Raw genomic sequence first — 14,647 nt, 5'->3', positions numbered from 1 at the left:
CCCATTTTGCAACCAAGGCAGTTTTTCCCCTCTACCTTTTCACTCTCCTCCGCTCTCACCCTCTCCATCAGGCTGAGTTTCTCTTGTGCATTAGTGGACAAATTGCAGGAGATGTAGCTATAGTCCTCAAAATGCCTGTCTGACATTCTCAAGTTACAGTTGTCCACATTGTCCTCGGGGCAGAGATTTTTTCCAGTCCTTGCAGCTAACATTATCACCACTTGACAAAAGCTAGCCAGATCCAAAAATTCACATACCAATATGAACTTGAGTTGGGCAAAGCTACCAGCACCATGAAAGTGAACAAAAATTCCACAACACGCATTCCTCAAGTCCATTTGACCTTGAATGAGTTGGAACTTTTGGCAGCAGCATGACGTTCAAGTCTGGGATTATTGGCTCTATGTGTCTATGTCCGCAAATGAGCAATGAGTTGATCTGAGGTTATTGGATATGGCATGCAGTGTTTGCATTTCAGGTGGGTGTGAACAGCTTTACCGAGTTCTGTGATGATGGGGATGTTGGATCCGGTGGTGACAGAAGCCTGACGCACAAAGCCATGTACTGGACTGCTGTCTGGAGATGACCTGTCCATTCCAGGAGGCGTGAAACCTGAAACCACAGACAGAGTGATATACTGTACCTCAGCAAGTAGCACAACTTTGAGCACCACAAGACTTTAATCTAGTTCTGTTTTATTTAAGAGAAGGCAGACATCTCTATGGCTGATATCTCCAAACCTCAAAAATTCACATCACAACAACACAAGACTGATGATTAGCACAAGAGTTAAGAGGAAAAATATGTATTTTTGATTTTGGGTTGGACTTTTCCTTTAAGAGATCTCCTTGATCCCAAAAAGGCAGAGAGCAGTAACAACAGAAGCTGTCAAGGTGAGGAAAAAAGGGTTAAAAGATTGAGATAAACTGCACAACAAAAAAAAGTTGGTAATTCCTTCCTTTGCCTTTTCAGACTGATTAATTTACCCCAAAATTAATTTCCGTAGATCCTACATTATATGTAAAAACACAGTTACTGCACTGTGACTTCAGAGAAAGTGACAGTTACTAACTAAAAAATTTGCTCTTTCAGCTTTCCTGTCAAATTGACTTTTTTGTTTCCACAAAAAAAACAACCTTAATTTTCATTATTTAAGTTAATAGAATTTAAATATGTCTTTTTATTGCTGTGCTTCTGTTTGTCCTACTAAAATATTAGTGTTGAAATCAATAAGATGAATTAATTTACAATTAATCTAATTATTCCCAATCAAATAAAAAGCTAAAAATGGCAGTTACTGAGGTTGTGCTGAGCTAGTTAGCTTTAGCATATTGTTTTTTCCTCCATCATGACTGCATTTAGTAGCTATTGCTTCATTTAGTTGCGACTGAATTACTTATATGAAACTTCATGAAAATGAATATTTGTCAAGATAATAGCAGGTGGGAAATCTAGCAATATTCCTTATATTAAGCTAAGGGTAGCTGTGGTTATCTCATAAGCTAGCTTTAACTTGATATCGTAAGACAGAATAGCGCTTTTGTTGTTTGGCGTTGCCTTCTGCAACTCTGATATGCTGTTTCTCAGAAATTGGCATGGCAGAATATTTAGTAAAACCGATGGGAAAAAAAAAATCTTATTTTGGTCTTTAATCTTTTTTTTAATGTTTTTAAATTACTATGTTTTTGTGAGGCAGTACAGTATATTGTGTTTTTTTTCTAGGTAAAGAAAAATACAGCCCAAGCAAAAACCTGCGTGTCTCAAAGGGCTGACCTGCAGATGTATCACAAACACGAGGATGTGACCTGGAATTCTGTATCAATACCATTATACATAGTGCATGTCAGCTCACTCAGCATAAAGTTGTTGATGAGTGCTTCCTGTGTCATTCAATCGTGTGGACTGACAGAAAAAAAGGAAGAAGAAGGAGAAGGCTAAGTGAACGAGGCACCTGCCTAAAACTGCGATCCGGAACTGGTGCTTTTAGGGGTCAGCTGAGACATATTTAGCATTCACATCCCTCCATCAACGGGCAGACATAAATTTTATATGTTGTTCATTTTGTTACAATAAAATTGGTGAAGTGGATCCGGAAAACCTTTTATCAGAGATGGCGTGGCGCAGGACCGTGAAATACAAGTGCAAGTGACAGGAGTATGAATTCACATGACTTCACATTTTTGCATTTCCTCAAAGTGACAAGTAAACACCTTAAATCTGTAATGCTATATGCATAATGCATCAACTGTGTTTTGACATCCATCATTTAGTGCTGACTATTGCAAAATGCCAGCAAATAGTGCCACCACCAAGGAAACATAATGCAGGGAATATATTCAGGTCACAAAGTTTTAAAAGGATTGCAAATTCTCTACGTATGTGAGAGTGTGTGTGCTTTCCCTGTCAAGAAACTCAATGAGCTGCTTACATTACAAAAGAGATCTTCCAGCCCTTTGCAATGGAAAAAAGACACCAAATAGTTTAGTACACGGCGGGAAGCACACACTGAACTGAAGCATGGGTAATCATAACTCTTGTTATACCAATTATTGAACTTGGAAATAGCAGAGGTTTGACACCGCGAGTCAACCAGGGAGCACGAGCTCAGACAGTGCAAACATCATTTTGTCGATGTCCATAAAGGATGACGTTTACTCTGCTGGAGAGTGACAGCAACTTTTTTTGGATACGGCCTTTAAAACACTGCTCTTATTGTATCATAGTGAACATGAAGACAGTGCGGAGCTGTAGAGGAGCCGCTTCCGTTTTGCGCAGTGTGTACAGCAGAAAGTGAGCGAAACACAAGGCCTGCTGCTGAGCGGCTTTCAAAACCTGTTAGGTTACAAACAGCTCAAGAGTTGCAATGTGAGCTGGTGAGCTCCAAACAGAGAGCTGTATGTCTTCGTAAGATGGAGCAAGAGTACTGCAAAAACCAGAGGAGCTAAAATGTGTTCACAGTAATCTTCTAAAAATAAATGTATGTCTGTGACAAATAAAATATTCCTGTATCTCTTCATGTAATTAAACCTTGAGACCTTGGGCAAAAAAATCTGACTACTGTGCTTCTCTAATCTTCTTTATTAAGGAAATATTGAATGTTTTTTTTTTAATTGTCTTTCATAACTAGTATATACTGGTAATGTTACATTTACGCAATTAACACATATTTTCCGAAAGTAGAGAAGCCAGAGTTTAAACACTACCCTGATCACACACACACACACACTCCTCTTCTGGCTGACTGTGAGGCTGAAACCGCGTCTGTTCTGCTACAATGTACAATAGACAAGTGAGATCTGGGTTACATACCCCCTTATCCCTGTAGCCCCCCGGGCACAGCTGTGCTCTGTGGTTGACTACATGCTACAGAAGCCGTGAGAAGCTCTCCCCCAGGAAAGCGCATGTTTACTTATTCATTTGCACCTTCTTGTTTTAAATTCCACAGACAGTGTCTGAATGGGAGCATCGCTAGGAGGAAGGAATCCCCAAAGCAATACCTATGATACAATAGCGGTGTCTGGGAATGTGCGCGTGTTTCCTTCTGTATGCATGATTGCACGTCACTGTGGTGTGTGTGTTTTCTAAAGTGAAGTATTTATCACTGAAATGGGTGGTTGATGTAAGACCCAATTATTGATGACAATAGGCTCCATCCATCGACCCTGGGAGAGGATAGAGGCTAGTGGGCTTCCATATTGAGGTGGCTTTCTGTGAATACTGCTCCCCAGAGCGGCGTGCTCTAAGATTTACCCCTGCTTATTGTTCCTCGGTGGCACCGCTATCGACAGCACATCACTCACTCAAGGCTGGAGAAATAACAGCATTGGCATTCTCCTAAAACATGTGGAAGTGCTCTGCACTAAAAAATAATGGCCTCTTGGACCTTCAACTTTGATTTGTATTTACAACAGTCAGTGTGGTGGCACTAAATAGTACTGAGCTCAAGGCATGTCATGCCTTTCGGGCTAATCATAAACTGAGGATTACCTGTTTGTGGATGTGTGTGGATAGATTGCATTGGCAAAAATGTGTGTGTGTGTGTGTGTGTTATGTGTGCAAACACGCACGCATTCCAACACGAAGGTACGTGCGTGCATGTGTCGCTGTTTTGTTGTGACTAATGAGGAGCAGCTGAATTGGCCTGCCTGGTGATTTGTACTAGCTGCTTAATGATGATGAGGCCTGATGGGATGCCAGGTTCGTGTGTTTGTCTGCAAACATCAACAATCTGTTCCAGACGATCTGCCAGACACCAGATCAGGGGGAACAACATCAAATGACACAGTCATGTTGATTACATCATTAAAAAGTATTATCAAGGAGGTTTAGCAGCATGTAATTACCAGGGACAAGACTGAAATCATCAGAAAATTACGTGTAACAAACACTCTTCAAAGGCTTGATGAAGCAATCAACACAATGTTTTGTGTGCGCGCTTCTTCAGGAGTACAATAAAGTCAGTTTATACATGCCACTTACCACATACTTACAGAGTATTTCAATTAGGAGCACTTAGCAGACTCTGTGTTTGACAGACTACATCCATCCCTCCTGTGTGGCCTTCTCATTTCCCCCCCAATCTTTTCCTCCCTTCTTTTTCCCATCTTTGACTACAGCCTTTCCTCCCTGCCACAACCTGTCCCCTTTGGGCAGCAGTGCACATGGAGTGTAATAGGACGCTCCTTACCTTGGGAATTAGCCTGTAAGACCCCGATGCTGTCATCAAACTGCATAGATTTGATGTTGAGTGATGCCAAGATGCATTCCTTATCCTGTAGCGAGGCATCTTCGATATTGTTCTGATTGGCTGACAATATTACGCACATGTCGCAGAGGTTGATGTTGACAGCCCTTAAATCTGCCCGACTTAATGGCGTACCCTTCAGGGTGAGAGGAACAGAGAGAAAGAGCAAGACAGAGAGGGAGAAAGCAAAACGCAGAGCACAGACAGACATAGGGGAGAGAAAAACAAATTTAAGAAGTGAGCGGAGTGGAGCTTTGGGAAATTAGTTAACAAGTATTCTTGTTTTGAGGCGATGACATTCCACTGATCTAACTGGGCATTGGAGAATCAGAGACATGGACTAATCTAAAGGCTAGCCTGCGCTGAGGGCTGTGTTTGGGATTCTCCTCTGATCATCAGTCAAGCCAGGCCTAACAAGCTCTAAGGCAGCAATGCACGCCATCTGTGATGGGCACTGCAGCTGCAACACACATAAACTCCATTTTGGATGTGCAGGATGTGTCACTGCTCTGGATGAGCGGGGCTGACTACGCTCTCATGGAGTGATCATTCAATTGAGTAATGTGTGATCAAATCAAACTGACAATCCCTCTCAGGATTTCAATGTGCATGTAACTCAAAATGTCAATGCCTTGTTAGTTGAAAAGAAATTCTGGTTTAAATGCATCTCCCACGGCGGCGGACTGGTACACTCACCGGTAAGATGGAGACCTTGGGGAAGTTGTGTAGAGTCTCCCACTCTCTTCGCAGGTAGTCCAGCGAGCCCACAAACACTATAGGCTTTAGCTCGTGGTAATGGAAGTTGCTGGCTCTTAAAGGCATCACCAAGTTTCGCAGCCCCACTAAAGCGGACGTGACATCCCCAAATATACAGACCACCACATGGCCGCTCAGTACTGTCATGGAGGCTTCACTCCGGGTCTGCAGGGAACAGAGGGACACAGGGGAGGGGGAGAAGAGCAGAGAGAGGGATGAGGAGGAGTGCAGACAGAGAGGAGAGGAAAGAAATACACAGAGACAAACACAGAGAAAGAAATGAGTGCTGTTAACAAAAAGCCGGTTAATGTGCATGAAGTCACACTCTTGGTTTTAAGCATGTTTAAACGTCTCTTATAAACTGTTATAAACCCAAATTAAATAGTTTGTTAACCAAATATTTAGCTGAATCCTATATTTGATCCATAATAAAGACCCTACTATTTACACATATACAAAATTTTGGTTAACCACTATTCTGTTTATAAGCAGTTTATTGGATAATCCGAAAAATAGGAAGTTTACAGAACAGAAACACAACATGTGGCCTTTTTTTCAAAGGGCAGCTGATTCAACCACGCTGAAAAATGCAGTTTGTAAGATTTTAGGCACATACAGTATGTATGACTAGGACCCTGTCATAAATCAGAGAGGTATAAATAAACAAAGCTCCTCTATTGTGTGACGTTCGCGTTGAAAAAAGAACAATGCAGTGCCCTGCTTTCAAGATCTGACGCCTGTCGCGGCGGCTTGATGTGCATTCGATCACGAGTTTGTGTGTACGTTAAGTAAACTAAACGCTACTATGATCCCAGTTGGTTTGAAACTAAAAGTGTATCTTTGTTTATTGGAGACATGAAGTAAAATGAAGAGCATCGCTGCTGTAAATGTCTGGATACTCTCAGGGGCGTAACACCAAATTCTGGGCCCTGTGTATGAGCAATCGCTGCTGCACAAGCTAAATCTAAGTGCAAGGCCAGACTAAACCATTTTGCACCTTTTCCAAGGGGTGAGACAGCCTCAGAGAGCTTCCACTATTTTTTTTAAATACAAAATTCAGCCTGTCAACTGATTTATTCAGCCAATTTTAATCAACATATGACACTTATTACTTAGAAATAAAGATTTAAAAGCAAAACCAGACTTTTCATTAGTCTTTTAAAGGGGCCCCCTCCCATTGGGGCCCTCTCCCCCGATTGCAACGCCCCTGTCTGCCCTGTTTGGTGGATTAAGCATCTGCCTAGAACATTTTTTGCCAACCCAATCCCCCCTCCCTTAAACCAATTAAAGCAACAAATATGCTTTGCACCTTGTATTTTACGTTTGGCTTAGACGGGGTTAACGCTGCCCAGACAAACTGTGCACTAACATAAATGCTTACAAACTGCTGTGTTAAAACATCGGAGCAAACCCATGCGTGGAGTGCTGAAATGCTGTTCACAGATCCTTGGTGGATACATATAAAAAAACAAAAAACAACAAACTCACCTTGAAACAACAGAGAGGCAGTGAGAGAAATTTCAATACATATTAGTATGTGATTGTGTTACTACAATATTGAGGGGAAACTTTGGCCTCCGACCATACTTACTTTAACTTTTTTATTTTATATTCTGATATATGTTAGAGGTTTTGCAGGTGCATTGTTGTTGCACTCACCAGGATGACTTTCTCGATGTCCTTTGATGGGCACCAGTGAAACATCCCTGTCGAGTCATACCTCTTCACGTTCATGTCCATGCTCTCGATTTGTTCATTTCCAGGAATTAGAAGGGGGTCGTGTCGACTGAGAAAACAGAGCAATTTATTTATGTTGGACCATTTTGTGAAATGACTGCAGCCTTGTGGATGAAGTGGTTACATGAAAGAGGCTGCAGACCACCTGGGTTTCTTGAGACTGACACTGTCTGTTCACACAACATATCAAAAGTCCATCACATTCTCAGAGTGTTCGACTTTCTACTGCATACTGTAGGCCCCATAGCTACCATATCATTCCTCCATCCCTTCTTGTCCTTGATGTCAAGTCATCAGAAAACTCAAAGACCCTGGCGCTTGCAGTGGTGCAGAGAACAGCAAGACTTGAGTGCTACTGACTGAATGGCATGACAACACAAGGCCAATTACCAGCTTTTACCCTCTCTTCCAGCTCCTGACGCCATGCGGCGCAAATAGTAAAAGCTCCGACAGGCTCACACTTTAAATATTTCAGGAATTTGCCCAATCACATTTTGCTTTCCCAACTGATGGCCATTAATGTTTCAACAGCATGTCACAACCAAACAGGCTAATCCACAGCAGTGGGCTGCTGAGTTTTATCCGGTGTAACACTGACCATGAAAGGGCTCCTGTCACTCCTGTTATCCCGCCTCCCTTGTTCTTGCATTTATCCTACAAGACGTGTTCTCACAGTTCCTTTAGAGGCAATCCAGAAAATGTCATCCAAAACACTGAGTCAGGGTAAACAGCAGAAATTTAGTGCTGCTCCTCAATAAACACTGCTTGTTTAACAGCGATGCAAATGTAATTTATTTACAGTTCAACCCAAATAATGAAATCACCGCTTAAAACAGCACTATACAGACTCCCAAAACAGGGAACTGCAGAGAGACAGACATTTGAGTAATATGGGAGAAAACATCTCAAGAATTTGACATACATCTCTCTCAGTATCACTCTCTCTATCCTCTATCAACACTGTCATTCACTGACAAGGCTTTGATGTTGCCTCTTCCTTCAGCCTGCATTTGGGTTGCATGCCAACGCAGGAAAAGTAAGAGCAGAAAAAAAAAAAGCTGTCAATTAGGCACCCTCTCTCTCCACCTCTCTTCCCTCTATCAGTTAGTGCAGGTGATAATAACACTGACAGCATTTAGTGTTTTTACACTCAGCCTGAATCTTTCATCCAGAGCCGCGTGTTGCGCCAATCAACTCCACAGAGCCCCCGTCACTTCAATCTGCTCAGCTCTGCTCGCCTCCACACAGGGGCTGACTGGCGCATGCAGGCGGGCTGCCGCTCCAGCTCTCTCTGCCAAGACAGCTATCTTTCACAGAGCTGTCAGCGGTGTGACTGGCAGCCTGTCACAGGCTCCACACACCTCCTTCTCCCTCTGCCTTCTCCCTGCCTCGGGTTGAACCTACCACAAGACTCGGGGAGAGTAGACATGACGTCTGTGCCACAGTGCCACGCCCAAGGGATATCAGCTGCGGATGATGCCGTGACATCTTTCCGCGATTGGATGCATGTCGTCAGTCATGACCCGTCAAAAAGGGTTTGTGGGGATGGTGTTAATGCCATGGTGGCGGTGCGGCTTGTTAGCACGGTGACACGTCAGATTGGCAACTTGGAAATTAATAACACAGACACGCTGGGGATAGGTCAGCCAGGATGCTAAGCGTGATTAAATGTCAGTGTTAAAAAAAACACATATTAATTACTAAATAAATTTAAAGAATATGTTATTTCTACCTCTTAATTTGTATTAATTATTTGGAAAGTATGTCCTTTATTGGAAGTTTCCCCTCCAGAAATAAATGTACAAAATGTCAAAACTGAATAAATTCACAGTTCAGATTGCAAAGCAAACATTTTCCCCGGGTGAGATACAGTATGCACTTTTATATAGGACAAATATTTCCCTTACAGCATGTCTCACTCCAGTGTCTCACCCTCTTTTCTTTCTTCCTCCCTCCCTCAGTATATATTTCAAACAGAGTTGAGTTATTCCAGTGTATCACTCTGCAGTCACAAGCTGGGGATGGGCGTGCTCCCCCAATCCCTCTCTGCCAGACTACGAAGGCAGCCTCTTGCTTTGAAAATTTTCCCCATCATGCAAACTGACAAAGGCATGCTTTTCAAAAGCCCACAGCCAATCTGTTGATCATTATTTATTTACAAAGGCCTTCAGGCTGCAAGTCCTGTAAAAACCATACTTGATACGTATGCTCGCTCTCTTGCTAGCTCTCTACTGTGTTCTCCCCCTCCTTGCTTGTAGAATAAAGTATCCCTAAGGCTACCTCAAACAATCACTTTTCATTGTGCATAAAATCCACCTTGTAAAGCACAACTGTTTAATATATATGGTGTTATATGTTGACGGGGGCAGCCGTGAAGGGGGGCTGTGGACTGTGATGGGTAATTTGATGTTTTGCTGAGGGCTAAGACTGGGAAAAAAAATCTACACCTATAACAGAGGACCTGTCATCCCAGTACCCAAGAGCCAGCAGAATACAGAAGCACCCCTAAAGCAGAGAAAACTTTGACACCGCTTTGAAGCGTTTTCAAAACTGAGTAAATAACTCGCAAGAATTATTATCACTGTGAGATCAAAGCAAAGATGCATATATTACATGGCAAACAGGGACCATCTCCTAAGCAGAAAAGGAAGAGAAGAAAAGGTTTTGTGCTTTAAGTTAGGCAAACTAAACAGCCTTTTAAAACAAGCAGTTAGCTGGAAATGTGCCAATGTCTAGTTGTTTTTGTAGCAGTTTTCTCCCTCTGAGCAAGGGCATCCAAAAATGATGCTCTGTTGCAAACTCGACTGAAGGGTATGACTCTGTGTTGGGCTAATGGTTCGGCAAGTGTGAAGGCTTATTAAATGCTTGTTTTGTGGAGAACTGAGGGGGAGGCCAACAAGTATACTGGACAAAATCACATAGGCATGTCAGTGCAGTAGGAGGAACTCTGCCTAAGGGAAGCTAGCAGGACCAACATACAAAGAACTCCACTAGAATGTAAGGAAAATACAAAACAGTGCAATAATGACCAAAAACAACATGTGAAAAAAGATCAAAAAGTACAAAACTAGTTTTATTTGTTTGCTTTTTGGCAGGAATTAAACTATTTCTATGTAACGGCATTTTTGCTTTAAGGAATTTCATTAAAAAAACATGATTTGGAGTTATTTATTTTCTATTCAGACGCAGGAGTTGCTACTGCAGTGCAGCTTCACTGCGTAAATACTAACAGTGACAAGTGTGTGTGACAAAAAACACACAGTCCTCTCTTAAGATTTTCCCATTGTAAAGTCGTAGAGATGACAACCGTAACACTTACTCTCATTAAGAGCAGGCCAGTGTAGCTATGAGTGTTCCTGTCCTGTTAGATCTTCCCCACCATGCCTTTATCCTGCCGTCCCAATCCGCACAGCTCGGCCTCCCTGTATTTTCCACGCTGTCGTGTTGCTAACCCCGCCTCGCAGCCGGAGGAGCACACAAACCTACCCCCTTTTATCCTTCAAAATCAATTAACAGCAATTTAATTCCATGGGACAGGATAAAAGGAAGGTAATATTTGAATTCATATTTGATTGTGATGATACATCTCACATATGGCCTTAAGTACCAGAAACAGTACTCACAGGGGTTCCCACAATAGAGGAGTAGCCTGAGGGCAAAGTAACCATGCAGGTCCCTCTGATTGGTTGCCGGTGTCATTAGTGCCAGCATTGTTTAAGGAGCACATGTGGACCAGACCGGAGGAGGTGACAGCTGGGACTTTAAAGCCAGAGGAGTTTTCAAACGGCTCCTCACAGCCGCTTTTCATGACAGAAATATTATTTCAGCTCTGTCATTAACAGCTGACAGCATGCCATCCTAAACAGCCAGAGCCTAACAGGGCACTTCTCCTCTCTCTTTCTCTCACAGAGTTTCTTACCTCCTTCTTCTGCCACCCCTAATTTGCCCCCTCCCATCCATCCAAACTCCCACCATCTCACCATCAGCAGCATCCACCTCTGAAGTATCTCTCACACGCATCCCTCCATCCCTTCCTCCCTCTCTCCCTCTATCTGACTTCCTCTCACTCCCCCCATTTGAAGTGCTGGAAGGAGAATAAAATCAGCGTCTCTTACCTCATCATTTTGGGCGAGCAGTTGGGTGAGTTTCGCATCCCTCCGTTGCGCTGCTTTTTTTTGGGCGAGAGAGTTGACGGATGCTCGTCTTCGACTGCAAACACATGCACAGAGTGTCAGAATAGAGACAGAGTGTTGGGAAAGTGTGCTGGACCTGACATGAAAACAAAAAAAAGATAGCCAACAATAAATCAATCATTGCAAACCAAAAAAAAAAAAAAAAACTGAACAGAAGTAAAAAGGAAAATTATTAATTCAGTGTCAAATTGAGAAAATATAGACGAAGCATTAGTAACGCACAATGGTAAATCTGAGAAAGGCAGGAGAAAAACCACGGAGAAAAAACAACTTTACGACCTGAAAATGTTACGGAAGGCTCACATCCCAAAACCCCCATATTTTGGCTCTCCTAAGGTGCACTTTTACAGGGCCTTCGGTAATACTCTACTGCGTCTGTTCAGTACACCCGCTAGAATGTGCAGATGGTTGGACCTCTAGCAGTCTGCATCAGAGTGACCATGCTTACCTACGCCATTAATTGCCATGTGATGGTACAGACTGTCATTGTCAGTGGGGCATGGGCAAAAGCAATGACAATGAGATAAATAAAGGTTATGGAGATGGATCTGGAGTGGGTAGTTTATTGATTTTTCTTCTAACAAAACCATCTGAACCCCACCCCATTATTCCACTTCTATCTAAAACGCACAGTTTCTCTTCTACAGGTCTACCTCCATGCCAAGACTCAAGACAAATCACTAAGGACAGGGCACGCTAACAGGGTATGAATTAGTGGACTATGAATAGCAGCTAATAAATAGACATCATCCTCCAGCAGAAGAAGGTCAGGACTAGTCTTAAAAGTTCAACGAAAAACTTAATTATGTAAGATTTAATAGTCCATTTTTGACGTTTTGGTGTTGAGCGTTTGCAGGACGCTGAGCCATAGCCACAGTGTTTTGTTTCAAGATTATTTTTGATCAGATTCAAGTTCAGCTTCCTGTCAACTTTGCTTTGCTGTGTTGAGAAACAGGGAAAAAAACAGCCTATTTTTCAAACTTTGCTTGAGTCCCAGTCAGACAGAGAGGACGAGAAAGAGCAGCCAGATTGAGGCCAGGCCCAGTCGTCTGAAGATTTCAGGCAAGCTAACAGTAGTCTGATCTTCACTACTGTCTGTGAGTTTCAAGAGCTTTCAGACAGGCACCCAGATACTCTTATCCACTCTGCACTCTCCCAGCGCAAATGCCAAGTGCACCGTCACTTCAAACCCGTGTTAGTCCTTTGGTTAGAAATCAATAACACAGCATGATATTAGTGCAAATCAATGTGCACGCTGCAAGCCGTGACTATTCCAAGCATGTGGAAATTCATTATTGTCTGAGCACCCGTCCCTGGCTGTCACCTAATTCTGCTAATAAAAGATAAGAAATATGACTTTGCCTTCTAATAAAATGTCATTCTCTGACATTTCCTTTATGCAATTGGGCATTCGGAATAGCTAATATCACAAGCACTTTCCACTTTACAAATAATTCTCTCTCTAATGTACTTTGAAAATACCACATCAGAAAATATGCATTCCTCGCCATATTGTTCGACAGACTCCTCCTGGTTTAAACTTAATTTATTGACAGTAAAAGCATAGCACTTCTTGTTTGCACCCACAGCAATAAAATTAAATGCTTTCCAGCCACTGCGTAATAAAAGCTTTTACAGTAAATGATTAAAACTTTCTATTTCAGCTCAGTATCCTCAGAGCTCACAACTCCTGCAGCATTTCTGAAAATAAATAGTGACTCTTTAGTGTGTCAATTCTAAATTGACATGTCTGAGCACTCCAAGTTTGGAAGTCACCCAGTAGCAGACAGTAGCAGCCACTGTACTAGCAGGCAAATCCGTGCAAAAGCAGCAGGAGCAACAACAGCAGCCGAGTGAACCATCATGCAGCAAACAAGACAAAATGAAGGGACGGGACAGGCGGGGTTACTGACTGATGCATCCCGCTAAGGGGGCAACCTACAGTGCCTACTGTGACTGAGCAGCATGGCATTACTGGGGTGGTAGCGGTATTTCACCGGCAGACTGCGGGCCCGGTTCAGCCGACTCTCAGCCAGGGATCTGGCCGCCACGTCTCCTGGACCTGAGATACTGAGGCGCAGTTTCGAGGGGTCGGCCCCAAGCCCCGGCCCCATGGGGAGCAGGCTTCCTTTACGGTTATTAACAAGGGGGATGTTGAGTTTGCCCGGGTTGAACAGGGGCTCCTGGTTGGGGTGCAAGTTGTTGGGGAGGAATGCATTTGTGGTGATGGAGGTGGAGTTGCAGCCAGTGGTTTTAACTGATCGGTTTTGAAAAGACGGTCTAACTTCATCCATTACTGTCAAACAATGGAGAATAAAACAGTGTGAGAAAGCCTGTATTAATGCTCAGGAATTAGTTGGTAATTAAACTATGTAGGTTAAATTGTGGAATTGCTAGATTTGTTTTAAATTATAGAATTAATTTATCAGAGACTTCAGGGAAAATCTCCTAAAACAAAATTCAGAATTTTACTATAAGATGTTAAGAAGCCAATAGGTAAAGAAGAAAGATATTCACTGACTTGAAATATATATGTGAGAATTAAAAGACTGGTAATTATTAAAATCATTTTTAAGGATCAAACACTTCTATTTTTCTCATTTCAATTTTGATTAAGCCAAAATTCATGCCATAAAGCAGGGATCATTTATCATTCCATTTCTCTAAAACTGCTGTTCAAACTCCAACATCTCTTATCTGCTTGGCACACGCCCCGACTGAAACGTTCCCAGCGACATTTACTTTGCATCTGTGACAAACATGAATTAATAAGAAGTCTCTCCGTTTTATTTCCACAGTTGCGCTACACTTTCTGAGTAGAACAAAGCAAAGACACGGCTTGGCTAAAGCCAGTCAGATACAATCAGATATTGTGTCATTTCAAGCATAATGTGTAGCGCAGTACTTTGACTTCAACAAATATAAAAGTAGAACTAATAATTTATAATATTACTAATTCAAAAACTTTGTATCATTAAACATTAAAGGATTCATTCTGGATTATAGAAATGTGGTTTGATTCCAGGGTAAAAATGCAGTCATTCTCAAACATGCTGATTTTTACTGTAACTGTTTGTCCAACCTGCTGTGTCTGATATGAGAATAAATACACTGTGCATGTAGAAACTCACGTACACCTGATGTTCACTCAGCCGCCCCACCAAACGCACACACACAACCTGACTGAGGCTGCAGAGTCAACCCGTATGTTTGCATG

At 42.4% G+C, this 14,647-nt stretch overlaps 1 protein-coding gene across 11 annotated transcripts in view; it reads right to left on the bottom strand.

Moving 5' to 3' along the window:
- kcnma1a (potassium large conductance calcium-activated channel, subfamily M, alpha member 1a) overlaps positions 1–14,647 on the bottom strand; it is a 186,649-nt gene that overhangs the window by 19,230 nt on the left and 152,772 nt on the right. For 9 of the 11 annotated variants that reach the window (XM_050071391.1, XM_050071394.1, XM_050071396.1 and 6 more), the window contains 5 exons: positions 11,353–11,446; positions 7,160–7,286; positions 5,441–5,665; positions 4,688–4,880; positions 499–612 (listed from right to left, as the gene is read on the bottom strand). In XM_050071391.1, coding sequence (XP_049927348.1) covers positions 499–612; positions 4,688–4,880; positions 5,441–5,665; positions 7,160–7,286; positions 11,353–11,446 — 753 coding nt within the window. Of the gene's footprint in view, positions 1–498; positions 613–4,687; positions 4,881–5,440; positions 5,666–7,159; positions 7,287–11,352; positions 11,447–13,372; positions 13,727–14,647 lie in introns of all 11 variants that reach the window. The other 2 variants (XM_050071388.1, XM_050071389.1) reach the window with 1 other exon arrangement.

The sequence above is a fragment of the Epinephelus moara genome, chromosome 19 (genome assembly GCF_006386435.1).
Source record: "Epinephelus moara isolate mb chromosome 19, YSFRI_EMoa_1.0, whole genome shotgun sequence".
In the NCBI taxonomy this organism is placed as follows: Eukaryota; Metazoa; Chordata; class Actinopteri; order Perciformes; family Serranidae; genus Epinephelus; species Epinephelus moara.
The sequence above is the reverse complement of the archived record's forward strand: the minus strand, read 5'-3'. Positions and strand labels throughout refer to the sequence as shown.